At 35.6% G+C, this 19,997-nt stretch overlaps 1 protein-coding gene across 1 annotated transcript; it reads right to left on the bottom strand.

Moving 5' to 3' along the window:
* Positions 1–1,796: 1,796 nt before the first annotated feature.
* On the bottom strand, positions 1,797–18,868 carry LOC114194903 (uncharacterized). Its single transcript, XM_028085309.2, has 8 exons — positions 18,825–18,868; positions 18,570–18,678; positions 16,572–16,671; positions 10,827–10,970; positions 4,238–4,290; positions 3,389–3,562; positions 2,685–3,284; positions 1,797–2,234 (listed from the first exon to the last, which is right to left on the bottom strand). Exons 2-8 carry the CDS (start codon positions 18,672–18,674, stop codon positions 2,019–2,021), a joined length of 1,392 nt encoding a protein of 463 aa, XP_027941110.2. The 5' UTR covers positions 18,675–18,678; positions 18,825–18,868; the 3' UTR covers positions 1,797–2,018.
* Between the last annotated feature and the right edge of the window lie 1,129 nt (positions 18,869–19,997).

Here is a 19,997-nt window from a genome sequence, read left to right on the forward strand (position 1 = left end):
AGAGTTTCGACACCCAAGCTGTGAAGCACCGTAGCTTAAGGAGTAGCTCTAAGAGCTGAAAAATAGTGGAACTAATTCACTAAGACAAACCTTAGTTGGAACCATGAAGAATGAACTGAATGGAGAAAGAGCATGAGTTAGAACTGACTTATGTGGAGTAGAAAATCTGGTTTGAGCTAGCTTGAATAGGGCTAAGGGCTAAACCCTAACAGAGGTTCTGTGAGAGAACAAAAGAGAGAAGTGAGGCACTGCTTTTGCAGGAAAGACAAGAGTGAGAGGAGTTTAACTGTCTTAGAGGTCTTGAACACCCTATAGGCTAGCCCTTAGGTCCATTAGACTTTGGGAAAATCCTGCCCAACCAAAATTGTAAAAGTTAATAAAATAAAGTTTTAAATAATATGTTAACTCTCTTCGCGTGTTTGGATATGTAGTTATAATTATTTTAATTATATAATTTGATAAAGGTACTTAGTCATATTTGTATATACGATTTCTTTAATATTTATAAAAATCTAATTACAATTTGGAAAAGTACAATTTTATATTGAAAGAAATTAAAAGCAAAATGATATTCCAAAACACTTTTTATTCTATGAAGTGGTATTTTAAAAATAATAAGTTATCGTAGATGGTGCAGCGAATAATGGATGGATAGAGTTGGAGACAAAGTTGTGTGAAATGCACAACAAAGTTAGAACAGCGGCCGAAATACGTGTTTTCTTTCACAACTAAAAAAAAATCCCCAAACTCAGCAGTTTGTTGGAATTTTATTTTATTACAAGAATCTATTTACTTTATCTTTATCAAGATTTAATCAGTAAGATACATGATATGATGTATTATTCACTTTTCTCTATCATTTAACCTCTCTTTTTGCTTCATGAAATCAATTGTTACTGAAAACAATATTATTAAATAAAATTTTGACATTTTTAAATATTATTAAACCTAGTCTCTAACCTAAATTTCAGTTTCAGATTTTTTATTATGTTTAGCTTCTTTTTAAGTTTTAAAATTTAAATGACATTTATGAAATATTTTAACTTCTTAAAGTAATAAGTTGTGTTTAAAAAAATATTTTTACCTTGTAAAAATGTATTGAAAAATTATATGGAATTTTTTATTAAATTACTATAATTATTATTATTGTTGTTATATATAATAAATTATTTAAATTATCTTTATAACTGTTTGATATGAATTAAAATGACTTTTTATATTTTTAAAAGTAAAAGTTATAAAAGCATACATGTTATTAAATATGTACTTTTGATATTTGCATACATGTTATTTTTATAAATGCTCTTATTGAAAGAGACAATTATAAATACGTATACTTTTGTTAAACCAAACTTATAGCTTAAAAAAGACCTTTAAAACTCAAAATAAACAATCAACCTTACACTTTGTTTTTAAACTTTTTATTTTAAAATTGAACTTTCAAATGGTTATAAGTAAAAGAAAATAGAAAGGGTTATATAGAGCCTAAATTTTGGTGTAATAGTTTGGAGTTATACGTTTGTCAACCTAAAACTATATCACAGTAGACTTTCTGATTAAGTTTTCAAACTAAGTTTACTCCTTTAGAAAAAAATTCTATGCAAATATACCAAGTTCAAGCCTTGAATTTAGGAAATGATTGAAACCTATTTCCACCTTTAACTTCGGTTCATGTAAGCCCCACCAATTTCTTAATGGCTAATGCCATCTCACCTAAAATGTTGACCACAAAAAATAAGAGGATATGGTGTAAACTTCCGTTTAAAATACTCATTGTAGCCGAAGAAGAATCCAGGAATCACCAATAACAGTATATATTTACTGCAGCATTAAAAGCAGAGTAAGAAAAAAAGATTAATCTTTCACCCAATGTTGCACAGAACAACTTTACAAGTGTAACTTTTCAAGCTTAAGCCAAACAAAAAAGAAATTAAGCAGAAAAGAAAACTTTAGGGGTGTTGAACCATTGGCTAAAACTTAGTTTGCTAAGTAGGCCAAAATTATTGACATTTATGTATTCACAAGAAAATGGGCAACTTGTGCTCTCCTGAAGCATAGGAAATGATACCTTTTTTGAGTGGTGATATATAGTTTGCCCCATGGAAAGCAGCAGCTCGCAGAATATTAAAAGGTCCAAAGTCAACAGAATAGGCCTTTTGGAAGCCATCAAGGATCGTCATCATCATAATATTGGCTGATCTCCTCTCTGTTTCATACTTCTTTAATAAATTTACCTGCAGCAGAATAAACAAAGAAATAACCATATCAAATTTGTATGTACAAAATGATTAGTAGTTCCAAAGTTACTCAAATTTTGGTAAACTTACACATTTACAAAAATATTACATTTTACTAATATAATTGTTGAATAGTGTATTATTATTTTAATAATCTTGTATACCAAATTTTAGATAGTTTAGACATTCATAGATGTAAAAAGGGGTGACAGTAGAAATTACTAATACTTTAACACTTCAAATAAAGGGGTGAGCAAAAGTCTCAATTTAGTTTTAAAATTTTGTGAAAGAAGAAATTTAAGTTGATAAAATTTAATGTGTACATATAAAGATGTAATTTGCTAGAGCTATATATGAATGGGATAATCTAGGAAGCCTTTTGGATTCCAACCAGCAATTAATCATACGACCCAGGAACACACAATGCACACATATGACATAACATACCTCTCCAATATCAGTTCCCAAAACAATCCCCTCTGCAATAATTCTTGAAAGAGAAAATGCATCTCCAAAACCCAAATTAACTCCTTGACCAGCAAGAGGGTGGACAGTGTGGGCTGCATCTCCAATAAGAACCACACGTTTTGATGCATAGGAATTGGCATGCCTTAAAGTCAAAGGGAACACCATCCTTTCAGATGCCAACTTGATCACTTTTGGAGGAATTTCAAAGAATTCATTAGTTGATATTGTTGCATCCATTTTAAACCAAGAGAACATGTCTCGAGTTCCTAATAAGCCTGATGTAGGACGAGGTCCATAACCATAATCTAGAGCATAATTCACATCCTTTAAAAATTCTTCCTCAGTAATTGATTTGCGACTGTTTGACTCTGCTGGGCTCATGGTCCAAACAATATTGCTAAACTTATCACCGATGGGTAAAAGAGCAATTGGACCGGTGGGTAGAAAACGTTGCCATGCACATACATTTTCAGAGGCATGCTCTACTGTGCAGATTATTGCATTCTGTGAGTAATTCCATCCAGTCGTTTTGATTCCTGCTAATTCCCTAACATGTGATTTTCCACCATCAGCGCCAACCTTCAAAACAAGCATCTTTATTAATATACATTAACTTATAACAATAATAAGGGGTTGGTAATTGTCCTCCAGAAACCAGTTAAGCAAAATTTGTTACTGTTTACCACCAACTTTGCATATAAACTACTTCCATCACTAAGTTGCAGCTTTGCACCATGCCCTTGAGCAGATGGTGGTTCTACGGATTTTGTATTCTCCTCCACTACAGACATAGAGCTCGTATTCAAAGTCATTGAACTTAATCTCAAAGGATAGATTGTTGTCTTGAAATCAGAATCCTGTCAAGAAGGTTGTCGTTCTCAATGTAATGTAAGTATATGCCCCAAAATGACAAATTTTACTCATACATAATGAAATATACGCCATGTTCTTAATGGGGAAAAAATGGAAGCAGCCCAAACATAGCTAGATTTACTGACTTAATGGTCCTAACATTAAAACATATATCTGAACCAGCAAAACATCCACGAATATGACAGTATTTCATCCCATTAGAAAAACAGCCAAAACACAATTATTAGTAATATTGAGAGATTATTCTAGCACTCTGAACTGAAATACAAGTTACAGCAAAATAATAAAAGTTCAGACGTTGTAGTTGATGAAGTTCCTAGCAGTTATAAATGAACTGGTCCTATTTCAACCCCGAAAGCTAGATCAATAGAATTTTCCAAGTCTTGTTAGGTTTATTTTGGTAATGTTCCTAGCCAGCCTAGGACATCTTAACATCATTTAGACAAAAAAAATATCATTTTTGTACAATAGAATAACGTGTCAGGAGAGAAGAGAATTGAAGAACAGGAGCGTGATTGAGAAATCCTATCGGCTTTAATTATGAATGACGAACAGACCCCCCAATTTCGAACTTTGTCCAAGTGGCTAAATGCTTCATAAAATTACTAACCAAGTAAATTCCATAGTGCGCAACATAGACAGAAAATGCAAATTCATACCTTTACACATGACAGTAAGGCATTGTGGAGCACTTTATTCTCGGCCACACACCAAAGTGATCAAGTTTGCCAATTAGAAATGGAATAGCTGCTTTTGCAAAAGGGGTTTACTTAATGACAGCATGTCCACACTTACCCTAAATATGGTATAAAGGACGTTAGGTGCTTAAATAAGAAAAGGGAATAAAATGTTACATTCGGTGTTATATATCATTAAGATATTGTTAGTTACAATATCTTATTTTAGTTACAATATTAAGTGTATATGGACTTAGCCCATATTTTCTTCATTATTCTTCACTATAAATATATCACCCTATGTTATGTGTATTTTCTACACAAGGGGAATTAACCATATACCTAGTTTTCACTATTTTAACATGGTTAAAGCTTATCCTAGTAAGAATTGTTGTTTGTTCGGCCTATTGTGTCATCCGCTATTGAACCGCTATTGAACCATCCATTAATGTCTAGTTCCACAGTCGAGATGTATATATGTCGACATGACGGAGTGTGTTAGAGATCTCACATGGATTAGAGATAAGGCGATGTCATAGTATATAAGTGGGTGAAACCACACCTTACAAGCCAATTTTGTAAGGTTGAGTTAGATTTAAATAACATAGTATCTAAAGCCTAGCTTCTATAGTAATTCTATATATACAATTTCTTTTCGCCGCCCTAACAACCACTATCACTGCCACAACCGATGTCATTCGTCGTCGCAACCACCACTAGAGCCGCCTTTCAAATCGATCATCACACCACTCAAATCGTCTTGCATAAGCGACCACAACGCTGCCAAAATCACCTTGATCGGAGCTTTCACAAGCCACTTCAACCTTGCGACTGCGAGAGCGTTTCATTCGTGTGTGGCAGTGCATGTCAGACCCTCTCTAGCAGTGACTACCTGCGTTTGAGTCGCCATCCTCTACTCACTTGGATATGGGATTATTGGCTTGATTTGAGAACTTTGTTTTTTTAGGGTTTTTCTTTCCTTTTCATCTATGGCTTCCACGACTTCTACCTCTGTTGTTACCCATGCTTTCGCTGATGATGATTCTTCTCCTTTAGTTTCTCAATGTGGTGAGCGTAATTGCTCTCGCAAGTCGAGCAAAGGGCGTCACAAGTGTGAACATTGTCACAAGCCCGATCATAAGATTGTTAGTTGTTATGCTTTACTTGGTCAGCCACCTGGATCTGATGCAATAGTCAAAACCATGGTTATCAAACCCGCGGGGTTGACTCGCACACCTGGACGAGTCTACGAGTTTGGGCAGTGGTCACGAGTTTACTCATTTGTAAACTCGTTTATGACTAGAATCTGTTGACTCGTAACAGACTCACAAGTTTAAGAAAGGACAACAAAATTTGTCGTTCGTTTAAATCCAAATGAAAACCCCAAACCTAAATCGAAGAAAGGAGATCTAAAAGCCCAATTCACAAATCCAATACGCTAATCGAAGAACAAAGCAAAAGAGAAGGTGAAAATACCTCTATTTCACATTTCGCCACCTCTTGTTACAACTTTACCACAGTTCATATGTCATCCCGCCGTCGTCCGTCGCGTCACAATCCTCCGGTGAGTGGGTGATCTGTCACGTCATAGTTCGCTAGTCCATTCATCTTCTTTGTTTCGCATGGAGCTCACTCACTCTCTCATATTTTTCTGTCTCCCTCCATGTATTATCTCCATTTAACTTACTATCTATCATTCGTCTCACTCATTCCCTTGATTGTGTTATTTCTTAATCACCACCACCAAATCCTTATCCTACTATGTGGACTTAGTTACTCTTTTCAACTTATACTTGAATTTAGAGAATAAAACTAAGGTTGACAATATGTCTATAATAGTACATGGTCAGTATATATTAGTGTGCTGGAATTAATTGCAAGGATTCAATCTCAGATGCAATAATCTTAAGTTCGTAGCTGATTATCCTACTACCACAATCTCTTATAACTTCTCTAAATTTTTTATTTTTAACTTGTAAATGGAATAATTTTAGTTTATGGAAAAACCCATTAGTTTTTTCTTCATATTTTTAGGTTAGAAGTCCTTATGGAGAAGCTTGTCCAAACATCCAAACATACCCTTTATGGAGAAGCTATCTTAGTATAAGACATTCTCCCAAACAAAAAGACAATCAATCTCAATGATTTTAGTCCTTTCATGAATAATAGGATTTGAAAATGCAGTGCCGCCTGGCTATCTCACACACACACACAATCTTGGTGCTCCTAGTGTGAGTCCATATGTGCAAGAGAAGTTCTTGTTGTGTTTGTTTCTCGTGTGATTCAAGAAGGTTGTATTTTCTTTTTCAAGAAATTATTTGTAATGATCTTGTAATCTCTTCAAATAATGGAAAGTCAAGTTCAGGTTGTCTTCACTAACTGGATGTAGCTCCTTGCGAGTGAACCAGTATAAAATTCGTGCCTATTGGCATCAAGAAAGTTTGTATGTTGTATCTCTCATGGCAAATTTGATGTAATTGTGTAATCAATTAACAAATCTATGTGTTGATCGATATCTTGCTTGGTCTTTAACATCAAATCACTTAAATCTTATATGTAAAGTCTATGTGATATGTATTAAGATATACTATCAGATTTTTAATCTATTGATTTCTCATTTTAATCAGTTAAAATGAATGACCAGGAGTGGTGCGTGATTAAGTTCCTTGGTCAATTAACCCCACGCCCTTTTGGCCTTGATACACTTAGTATTTACAGTCCTTACAACATATTATGTCATTAACTAGATGTCATCATCTATCATTAATGACCAGGTACCCCGCTCTATCCATTTTCATTCCCCTCCCTCTATGTTTATACCTCACATCTATGTTCATTAACTAGATGTCATCATCTATCGTTAATGACCAGGAACCCCACTTTATCCATTTCATTCTAAAAAAGGGTAACCATAATTCTCTCATGATCTTCATAGCTATTTTGTGTTTGTTTACAATTCTTTCTTCAAGTTTGTTCCTTCTAATGATGACATGTAATCACTTTCCAACCATTATCAATCTACCTTCATCACTGCCAAATGACTACCATAACTCGAGATGTTTCTCTAGCATCTTTTCAGGTGTATCATCTTCATATATGACCTATTGAAAATCTAGTACAAGACTCATCTTCAACAAATAATAACACAATGGAGGCCATGGCTAATCCTTCCCTGACACTATCATGTACTGAATCCAATCTCTTGAAAATTATTGGCCTTATCCTATATAAAAAGGTACATGTTCTACTTGTAACCCTTCTCCCCACTATACAAACCTTAATTATCACCGACATTCCACCATATATTGCACTTGTTTGTCCTTATTATATTATAAGTCTAAATCAGCTTTCTTATTTAAAGTGGCCACAAAAGAAGATTGATGAGATGTTACCTTCAAAATAGTGCTACTTGAGAGTTGGTTCCTCTCCAGCTTGAAAATCAATCATTGGGTATTTATGGTTGTACATTCTTAAGACTAAATGGTAATATTGACCAGTATAAAGTTCAGCTACCTCCCAATGGTTATAAAATTGGGCCACGCTTTAGCTAGACAAAAGAAAAAGGAATTTCTACATGGTGATTGTTAAGATATATCATTAGATATCTTCTCTCTATCTTATTTTCAGTTTCTATTATTACTATTCTTCATGAGAATTTTGGGATTAGCCCATATTTTCTTTATTATAAATACAAGCCCTATGTGTATTTTCTACACAAGAGAGATTAATCTCATGCCTAGTTTCACTATATTTAATATGATATCTGGAGCCTAAGGGTCTTTAAGGAAAATTTTCGTCACCTCTGTCACTAGATCCACTGTCAGAGCTACCGTCCGCCGCCAACGATGGCGACCAACTGTGGGGACTGGTGGCAGCAACAGCTAGCGGTGGTGGCTGGCAGTGACTGCAGTACCGTGGTGAAAGAATAACATGCTTTGCTCTTTTGGGTTAAAGAAAAGTAAGAAAATTTTAGGGTAAAGAAATTTTACTATTGTTGCTGTAGTAACTTAGGTGAAATAATAAAATCGAGTAAAAGAATGAGAGTGAGTGAAGAGAAATCTGCACAGATTTGTTTAAATAAATATTTTAACGGGCCAGGCCAAATTTTTTAAACACTAGAAGAAGGGTCAATTTAGGGTTTCAAGTTATCTTCTTCGTCCGATAATGTTGCCGCTACAATTGTTCACTTCTATTCTCTTTTGTTCATGATCATGATTTTTGTTTTTGGGTCCGATTTTTTTGCCACAACCGCTATGCCGCCGAAACCCGCCGTGCCAAAAGCGGCCGCCATGAAAAAACTGATTCGCCTCCGCCTTGATGTGGTAGAAGGCTGGGAAACTATTACTAGTTTTCGCCATAGCCGAAATTTAACAACACTGCTCTCGGAAAAGGGTTGTTGCATGGTTCCAATAACCATACCGGAATGGTTTGTTATTCAGATGCTGATCGAGCAAGGTCTCCTTCTGATAGAAGATCTACATCTGGATATTGTGTCTCCATTGGTGGTAACTTGATCTCTTGGAAAAGCAAGAAACAAAGTGTTGTGGTAAGATCTAGTGCAAAAGCGGAATATAGACCTACGACCTCAGCCACTTGTGACCTTGTTTGGCTTAAGCAATTGCTTAGAGAGTTACAATTTGGAGACGTTACTCAAATGACACTTGTATGTGACAATCAAGTTGCGCTTCATATCAGTTATAATCCTATCTTTCATGAGAGGACTAAACACATCGATATTGACTGTCATTTCATTCGAGAAAAGATTGTATCTGGAGACATAAAGACAGAGTTTGTTAACTCAAGTGATCAGTTAGCAGATATTTTCACTAAGTCTTTACGGGGACCGAGAATTGGTTATATTTGTAACAAGCTTGGTACAAACGATTTGTATGCACCAGCTTCAGGGGGAGGGTTAAGATAGATCATTAATATCTTATCTCTATCTTATTTTCAATTTCTATTATTATTATTCTTCATGTGTATTTTGGACTTAGCCCATATTTTCTTTATTATAAATACAACCCTTATGTGTATTTTCTACACAAGGGAGATTAATCTCATTCTTAGTTTCACTATATTTAATAGTGATCATGGTGAAGTCTAAAGCAACCTCTTAATTTTATTGCTCAAGGGGATTTGTCTAATATGTTATGTCATTTATGTTGGTCCCTACATTTTGGACGCTTTTGGACTATTATCGGTAATTTGAGATGTACGAGGTGATGATAATCATCCTCCCCAAAGATGTATCTATCTCATTGTATATATGGATGGTGTTGTTACCACAGATAGAGATAATTAGGGTATTGTACAACTAAAACAATATCTTGCTCAAAAGTTCCAAACAAAAAATCTTGGAGAACTGAGGTATTCCTTTGTCCATAAGTTGCAAAATTCAAGGATGGTTTGGCCATATTCAAGTATTTCCCACTTCTTATTTGATTTTAAGATTCTTGAACGAGAATAAAGGATCACTTATTAGGATGTTGACCTCCGAGGAGTGCCAATCTAGTCAATTTAGAGATGGAGGCTTGTAGAAAATTTGATATTGGAAAAATATTTTGAATTGCATGAGGGGTATATTTAGAAGAAATGGTTATTGCTAAAAAGAAGATACAAAGTTTTTTCAGTAGAATTAATAAAATAATATCTAATTACCTCTCACTTATAATTGATTTTCAAATTTATTTTTTAGTTATAAACTTTGTTTGGAGATCTAACTAGGCTACCCTCCCCTTTAGGAAATCATTGATCAAAGATGGAGCAACTAATTGCATAGGCCATTGCATGTTGTAGCTATTATCTTAATCTCATATTGCATTATAATGCTAAATTTAAAGTTGATTATATGGAATGTATGATCTCATATGCTAAATTATGGAATGTATGATCGTTTGGATAGGTTGGTGGGAGACATTGATGAGATCAACAAGATTGATGTTCAAATTGAGAGTTTCAAGAAAAAATAGGGATTTTTTGGCAGTCTAAGACCTGCGATTAAACCAAATTCTAGCACAGTGCTTGGCATCATATGGTGATGAATATCCAGAATTACAAACATTTGCTATCAAAGTATTGAGTTTGACTTATACATCATCTAGTTGTTAGTGTAATTGGAGTGCTTGAGAGGATAAGAATTAAATTTATGAAATTAATGTTATGACTATTTACCTATGCCACCTAGTAGTAGTCTGTATGATTTTATAACATGGATGATGAATGGACTATGGAGGAGAATGAGGCAAATTCAACTTTGGATGGGAAAGAATAATGATAATGGCTTCTCTTTGAATTCTGTTTATTGCTGTCCACTTCGGTATAGAAGGATTTAGTAGGCATGTTATATTATTGGTTCATATGTGTGTATGTATGTATGTATGCATGCATACACACACAAATATGTAAGCTTTTAAATGTGTAAATATATCTCATCTTTCACATTTACTTATGTCCTTTTTCTCTAATACAAGTTTTTCCATTTTTAACAAACAAACAAGATAAAAAAATAAAGAATTAGATTTTCAAACGACAACGATAGTGATTATTGACTAACAAACCTAAGACATAATACCTCGGAGAGAAGATATGGAAGCAGGGGTTACTGTACTGACTCTTGGATCAGGGGGATCTTCCTTCTTCATGTGCAAGCCACTACTTAGAGCCGGATTACTATCAACAATTGCAACGTTCAACTGCTTTGTCATTGGCATACTTGCTGGAAGAACAAAATAATTGACCAGATTTTAAGTTATAACACATTATTCTCCAGTATCATCATCATCATCATCATCAATAACATAACTATTTGGTGTCTCACTTGTCTTAATGAGTGTTTGGATAAAAGTTTATTTTAAGGAAATAGTCACTTTTCTGGACAGCTTCTAGAGAGAGCTTTTAAAAGGAAAAAAGAAAATTCTAATAGTGTTCCTGACATCACCTTCTATTTTACTATTTCCACCTCTCACTCTCCGGATTCTCACACTCATTATTTAATACTTCCCTTCATCGCTATTATCATTCTTAGCCCACTTCATGGCAATATAAAGAATACAAATTAGAGACAAATAGATGAAAACAAGGATAGTAGGATACAATATTGAAGTGTAAGAACAAAAACACAATTTGTCACAAATATATGCAAACTGTAAATGCAAGCTTCAAATCTAATAGGCAGTCTTTTGAATGACAACAAGTGAACAACGTAGAGCCATATTCTTTGTAAACACAAATAAATGGACTATCGGATAAATACATGCTATAATGCTCTCTTTGATAAAACTGGAGTTACCAAATACCAAACCGGGCTAACAAATGACCAAGGATGGATCCAAGTAGGCAGAATTCTAATTAAAGCATATATCAATAATGTAACAGATTGCCAAATATTTTATGGATCCGGATCAGAATCAGTTCAATATGTTAGGAGAAAGAGGCTCTAGAATGGAAAACTTATTCAATTTGCATTGTGTTTATTCATGCCATAAGCAATACAATTTATAGGCTTACAATTTTCGTCCGTTGTAATCCCAACGGCTATAAACGACTAGTACATTAACTATCCAATGGCTAGTACATTAACTATTCAACGGCTAGTACATTAACCACCCAACGGCTAGTACATTAACCACCCAACGGCTAATACATTTAAGTTTATTAAAATAAAAACCCAACAAAACTCCCCCAAACTTAAATGTTTCTTTTATCCTCCATCCCGATCAGTTTCTTGCAGTTATTGAACAACACAGTCGGTAGTGGCTTTGTAAACAAATCTACAACTTGATCTCGGCTTCCCACGTGCATCGGCTCCACATTGCCTTCCTTTACCTGTTCTCGGATGAAATGAAAACGCACATCAATATGCTTGCTCCTTTCATGGTTGACCGGATTCTTTGCCAACTCAATGGCCGACTTGTTGTCCACTCGTATCACAGTACCTTCTTCTTGTTTCATCCCTAGTTTGCTTAGAAGATTTCTAAGCCATACCGCATGACATACACACCATGATGCTGCAACATACTCAACTTCACATGTTGATAATGTTACTATGGGTTGCTTCTTTGAAAGCAAAGTGAACGCCGTGTGGCCCATGAAAAATACATACCCGGATGTGCTTTTCCGGTCGTCTACATCTCCGCACCAATCACTATCTGAGTACCCTACTAGTTCGTAGTTGTCCGACATAGTATAGTATAGTCCGAGTGATATTGTTCCTCGAATATACCTAAGTATTCGCTTCAGAACCTTCCAATGATTGTAGCTCAGCTCCTCCATATACTGACTTACTATACCAACACTTAGTAGTAAGTCTGGCCTTGTACTCGTCAGATAGCGAAGGCTTCCAACCAAGCTTCGGTACTTGTTGGCATCAACTCGGTCTCCTCCATCAAACTTCGAGAGTTTTGTACCCGGTTCCATTGGAGTCGAAACCGGGTTGCAGTTTGTCATCTTGATCTTGTTCAAGATCTCCTCGGCATACCTTTCTTGGGACACAAAAATGCCTTTCTCACCCTGTTTGACTTCCAAGCCAAGGAAGTACTCCATCAATCCCATGTCTGTCATCTCAAACTCCTTTGTCATTATGTCCTTGAATTCTTGAATCATCTCAGCATTGTTCCCCATGAATATAAGGTCATCTACATAAAGAGCAACAAACATTACATCACCTTTACTTTTCTTTATGTATATAGCATGTTCATATGGACATTGCTCATATCCTTTCTACTTGAAGTACTTGTCAATGCGGTAATTCCATGCCCGAGGAGCTTGCTTCAACCCATAAAGCGCTTTCTTCAATCTTAGTACTTTCTTCTCTTCTCCTCTTCTCATGTATCCCAGTGGTTGTTCAACATAAACTTCTTCCTCTAGGATTCCATTCAGAAATGCTGACTTCACGTCCATCTGATAGATCGACCATTTGTGCTGAGCTGCCATTGAAATTAGCAGCCGAACTGTCTCCATTCTAGTGACTGGCGCAAACACCTCAGCATAGTCAATTCCCTCTTGTTTATAGCCCTTGCAACAAGTTAGGCTTTGTAATGCTCTATTTCACCTTGAGCATTCATCTTCTTCTTATATACCCATTTCACACCAATGGGCCGAGCTCCTGTTGGGGGATTGGACAACTCCCACGTGTTATTGCGCTCAATTGCATCGATCTCCTCAGCCATTGCAAGTCTCCAATTCTCATCTTGCACCGCCTCCTCAAAGGTTATGTTCTCAGAACCTACCAAAAGACAAACAACATGTACCTGTTCAGTAGACTCATACAATTCTTGTATGGTTCGTATTCTGGGTCGTCGGGGTTCATCTTCATCGTCAGTGGTTTCAAAATTTCCTGTAGCCGGTGGTATAGCAATTGACGAGCTAGTATCTCAACTCATCTCTTCAACTGAGTTGTTCCAACTCCACTCATTGGCTTCATCTACTCGAACATCACGACTTACTATCACTTTTTGGTTTATTGGGTCTAACAATTTGTAGGCTTTTGTCATCTCATCATACCCAATAAACACATACTTCTTGCACCTATCCTCGAGTTTCGTTCTTTGCTGACTTGGTACGTGGGCATATGCTACACTGCCAAACACCTTGAGATGAGACACACTCGGCTTTTGTCCACTCCATACTTCTTGTGGTGTCTTTTCATTCAACCTTGCATGTGGACACCTATTTTGTATATAAATGGCACATTGTACGGCTTCTGCCCAAAACTCCTTTGGCATATTCTTACTCTTCATCATGGACCGAACCATATCAAGAATAGTTCGGTTTTTCCTCTCAGCTACACCATTTTGTTGTGGTGAGTATGAGGTTGTCAAAAATCTTCTTATGTCGTGCTCATTACAGTACTTCATGAACTCTGTTGATGTGAACTCGCCTCCCCTATCAGACCGAACAACCTTAATGTGTTTGTCTGTCTCCTTCTCCACCATCACTCTAAACTTCTTGAACACCTCAGACTTTTCCTTCAAGAAGTAGACCCATGTCTTTCGTGAAAAATCATCTACAAAAGAAATAAAGTATCTCTTACCACTGAAGGATTCAGGAGTAATTGGTCCACACACGTCGGTATGAATTAGGCCCAGTTGTTCCTTTGCTTGGTACTTGGCATTTCTCGGAAACGAAGTCCTCAATTTTTTGCCGAGTATACATTCTTCACACAATTTACTTTTGAACTCCATGCTTGGCAATCCATGCACCATACCTTTTTTCACCAGTTCCATCAGCCCGTCAAAATGTAAGTGACCAAACCGGAAGTGCCACATCATTGTCTCATCCTGGACATCAAGTTTCAAACACTTTTCTTGTATGATTTTTAATTCCAACTTATACATTCGGTTTTTCTTCATCTCTACACGAGCAATCAAACGTCCAAGTTTGTCCTTCAAGTCTAGTACTCGGTCTTTCATTAAAACCGAGTAACCCTTTTCTATCAACTGTCCCATGCTCAAAATGTTACTTTTGAGATCAGGTACATAGTACACATCTCGAATTTCCCCAACTCGACCATCCTTCTGCAAGTACCAGATCGTTCCTCGACCTTTTACCGCAACCTTTGAATCATCTCCGAAAGACACATCTCCAGCTTCTACTTTTGCTAAGTCTTTAAAGAAGTGCTCATCTCCGCACATGTGGTTGCTTGCACCTGTGTCAAGGTACCACACCGAGTTGGTTGAACTGCTTTGTTCTCCAGTCGAGTTGTTCAATTGCATATCCTCGACTATTGACATCATCAACAACCCTCCATTCTCTTCAACATCTTCTGTGAGAAAATTAGTCGTCACTTCCTTCTTACTTTCAGATCGAGACTCTTTTGCAAAGTGCCCAACTTTACCATAATTGCAACACCTATCCGAGTTACAATCCTTTGCATAGTGACCGTACTTGCCACATTTGTAGCACTCAACATTTGAGTTGCTCACCCAACCTCCTCTCCATGAACCGCGTCCTCTTTCGCGCCAATTTTGGTTGTTGGTATGTTCTCTCTCTCCTTCCTGTCCGCCTCGACCTCGGCCACTGCGACTGTTTCCTCTACCTCCCCGGCCTCTTCCTCTGCTTTGAGTGTTCTGAGTATAAAACGCCTTTTTCTCCTGGAAATTTGTCTTTGCTGGGAGTGCTTGGCCAAAGTACTCTTCCTTCGTCTTTCTTCTTCTTTGTTCATACGCTTCCAAGGACCCAGCAAGCTCCTCCACCGTGTGTTTTGAGAGATCTTTGGATTCCTCTATGGCACACACAATGTTGTCAAAGTCAATTGTGAATGACCTCAAAATTTTCTCCACAACTCGATTTGTAGGCAACGGCTCCCCATTCTTGCCGAGTTGGTTTGCTACCGTCTCCACCCGAGATATGAACTCGGTTACCCCTTCGTTCTCCTTCATCAGCAACCTCTCAAACTCTCCTCTGAGAGCTTGAAGACGAACCTGTTTCACACGGTCATCTCCCTTATATGTTTTCTCCAGGATCTCCCACGCCTCTTTTGAAGTCGTAGCGTTTGCTAACTTCTCAAGGCCTGCATCGTCCACAGCTTGGTACAATGCATACATAGCTTTCCTATCTTTGACTCGTGTTTTTCTCAATGCAGCAATTTGGGCGACTGTCTGTTCATCAGAATCCTCTAGCTCTTCGAAGCCACTTTCAACTACATCCCATACGTCTTGGGATCCGAGGTAGGCCTTCATCTGCATGCTCCACTTATCGTAGTTGGCTTTTTGTGTCAACTGGGGTAAGGACATATTGTTGGCCATCACTCTCTCACTATTTGTTTCACTCAGACACTCGGGCAACTGACTCTCTCTAACACTCAAGAACAACCCAGCTTTCTCTAGCTCTCTAGCTGTCTACCTAGCTCTTGATACCAATTTGTTAGGAGAAAGAGGCTCTAGAATGGAAAACTTATTCATGCCATAAGCAATACAATTTATAGGCTTACAATTTTCGTCCGTTGTACTCCCAACGGCTATAAACGACTAGTACATTAACTACTCAACGGCTAGTGCATTAACTATTCAACGGCTAGTACATTAACCACCCAACGGCTAGTACATTAACCACCCAACGGCTAATACATTTAAGTTTATTAAAATAAAAACCCAACACAATAGTCACCACAAATTTAGATAGAAAAAATATGTTGAACTTTTATTCCAGTCAATTCACCTAAGATAAGGGGTTAAATAGGTGCAGATTGACAAAATAATTAAACTCAGTAAAGACATGATTAAATGACGAATTATGTTAAAGCTTATCTATCGTCAGACATCAAATCAACAAAAACTATGACTTAGACACACCCAACTCCATGCAGATTATTACCGACCTAAGAAACAAGCAAGAGCCATGCCAACCATCCCTCTTCCAACAATAGCAATATCATACTGTGGAATAATTTTGCTAATAGTTTGCTTCTTCTCATGCTCCTGCAAATTTTCAAGAATATGAATAAGGCATTTTCATTTGATATTCCATAGTGGAAATGATTATCTTTCAATATAAACTAATATAATAATGTGAAAATGCATAAAGGTGTGAGTACGGGATATGTGATGATAATTGACAAAGATTACAAAGAAGTTGAGGACTGAGTAATCACAGTCATTACTTTAATCAATGTAACAAGAATAAACTACTAAAAGTAAAGGTAAAATAAATAAATTAAAGATATGATGCTACTCATCTACAATCCTCATCAACTTAATAAAAGAAAAGAATCATGTCACAATTTCTCCTTGTTGTGCTTGATTTAGCCAGAGAGCTTGTTGTTCAAGGAAGAAAGGACAAGTTGCCCAACACAAAAATGATTCCAGTCAGAGTTAATTCATAGAGTTTATTGATCACATCAATGAGGATAGTTGCCCAACTTAATAATGATAAAGATCGGTGTTAATGCAGAGAGCTCCTCGCATGGGGGAGCGACAATACGTTGCCCAACTTTAGGGTTTCCTTCTGGTTTGCAATTGATTTGGCTTCAAAAGAGTTGGAGCAAACACGGTGGTTGGAAAGATAACTGATTAACATCATAGGTTGTAACCAAATAGTCATGAATATAGCAAGATTCAACCTAGTGAATACCTATGTGGAAAAATCCAAATGGCTGTTTCCTCAGAGAAAATGGGGCAGCCTAGATTTTGAAGAACAATGGGAATTCTCCAAATCTATTCTACAGCAAACAGAATTTCTTGGATAAGCAAATTCTTTTAGCTTTTATGTTGACAAGTATTTATTCTAGGTGTGGGACTCCCAGAACATATCTAATAATATTATCAATGTTAATATATAAATGGTGATAACACTTCAGCGTTAACATACTTCAAAACTATCATTCCCACATGCAAATCAATTTGTTTAGCCTAATCAATCATCTCAAAATCAATTCTTTCCGCATCATTTCTCTCAAAATCAGTGCTACCAATACCTAAATAAACATTCCCTGAGTTGGTAAGGGGTCATTGCCCAGAAATTTGGTAGAGAGATCTTGCTTTTAGTTGTGATTTGAAGACTTAGAGTACTAGTAGAGAATCTTTGGTTGGGTTTCTGGGTATTACAATGATGTGAATTGGAGACCAGCTTAGGAGCTGCGGTGACCAATGATGAGAAAGGCCAAAGACATTTGAATCTGTCTCAAGTGCTTGAAATGTTCATGGTCAGGATTGAAAGGTTTTCATGGTCAAGTGGAGTACTAGTTGCCAGATATGCTTGTAGAAGGAGATGGGAAGAACTTTCATATCTTGCTGTTTTTCCTTTCTGTTCGTAAATTTGCTTCTTGAAACAAGAGCTTGCAGCATAAATGAGAGGATTAAAGGAATGTTGAATGCTGTCTTTCTATTTTATTACCCAAACCAAAGGGTATTGCGTCTTTATGGTATTTATAATTAACAATACAACAGCAAGCAACAGTAAGATAGAGAAAAGTGAGATGACCTCTATTTTAAACATTTAAATAAAAACTAAAATTTAGACTACACATATAAGTCACAGTTCACCGAGACATCACTTTCCATCTAGGAACATGTAATTTAGTCAAAAGAATGAAAGATAACAAACAAAAACGAACACCACAAATTAAATTAAAATGAGAAGAATGTGAACTGGGAAGTTTAGAGAAATAAAATGGATCAGAACAGAGGAAAAAAATGTTATATACAGTGTATTGCAAAAATTATATTGCTAAAATTTGTAGTTTCCAAAATCTATTGCAAAAATAACTATCCCCGTATTGTTCTAACACTATGTAAATGAATTCAATTTCGTACACACACACACACACTATAAAAACTAGAAAAATATAATTATTCATAATGCTATGTTGTATGCTTACATTGGACGCCTCCCCAATAGCGGAACCACCAACTTTCACACCCTCAGTAGAAAAATACTTTCTTGGAATTTTGAGGGCACAGACGTTTGAAATAGTCTTCTTCATCACCCTATTACATCAGTTACAGAGTCACAGCCCCAACACAGAAGCTCAAATAGGAAGATAGAAAAGCACAATAAACACTATAAACCACATTCTCATGCTGGCATACGAAGAAACAAGAGTGATTGAAATATCCGAAAAAATCATTCATACCTATTTTCATTATGTGAAGAGGGAAATGGTGGAATACAAGAAGAAGGAAGAAGTGTTTGGTATTTACGGAACTGGATTTCAGACCATGGGAGGGGCTATGCTGTGCTTTCAAATCGAACACACGTGGGATACAATGCAAAATCGTGTTAAAGAAGAATAATGTGAAGCGCTTAATTGCGTTGCTGCAAATAAAACGTGATTTTGCTTTTCTCTTTTATTGGTTAAGAACTTTTTGTTAATTTTACGCTTCATCTCTCACTAATCCTCTTTTGACGAATTTTGTTACCTAAATTTTTTTAACATTTTATTAATAATTTGTAATAATTTTTACATCATGTTATCTATATGTTAAATTTCTACCATAACAATGATTTTTGTCGAAAAAAAAAAACTAAAAAAACGGCATTATTTTATTACCAATTTTTGTAAAATAATAATAATGTATTAATCTTATTTTATTCTTATTTATTTTCGTAACACTTTATTAGAAAGTTAATAAATTAGTTAAATACATAAATGACACTTTATGGTAAAATACACGAAAATTTGTGTTATAAAAAATTATGAAAGAATGGTGGTAGTCTAGTGAAACAAATTATGTAATTTAGACTGTGATTAGTAAAGAAAACGAAAAACTTGTTGGAAATTAAAAATTAAAAATTTGGTAGCCAGTATAATTGAGATAACGCATACCAAGTTGATAACTTTGAGTATTTTTACTGATAAGAGGAAATAAATAACTTTGCATTACATTATAGAAAGAGAGTAAACTAATTGTTGAGATCATATAAAATAAATAACAAATCAAATTATAATTGAATTTGAAAAATGTGCAAATTTACAAATTGAAATCGTTAACGATGATGATTTGTTTTATTAATATAATTAATATAATTATAATGCTAATTTGATACAAAAAATTATTGATTCGTTTTAAAAATATTAATAAAAAAAATCAAATTGCATTAAATTTTTAAAAATCAAAATCAAAATAAAACTTAAAAAAGTTAGAGAATCAATTTTACGCTTTTAAAAAAAATAAATAAACCTAAAAAGAAAAAAAATGAGAACGAGAATTTGAGAATGAAATTTTTATAATAGTGCAAAACTTTATCACCGTGGACAACGTAATTAAGCATTCACGTTTATAAATAAACTTTGCAATGTTTAATA

Source organism: Vigna unguiculata, chromosome 8 (genome assembly GCF_037176805.1).
Source record: "Vigna unguiculata cultivar grain cowpea cultivar isolate G323 ecotype 2 chromosome 8, ASM3717680v1, whole genome shotgun sequence".
Classification (NCBI taxonomy): domain Eukaryota; kingdom Viridiplantae; phylum Streptophyta; class Magnoliopsida; order Fabales; family Fabaceae; genus Vigna; species Vigna unguiculata.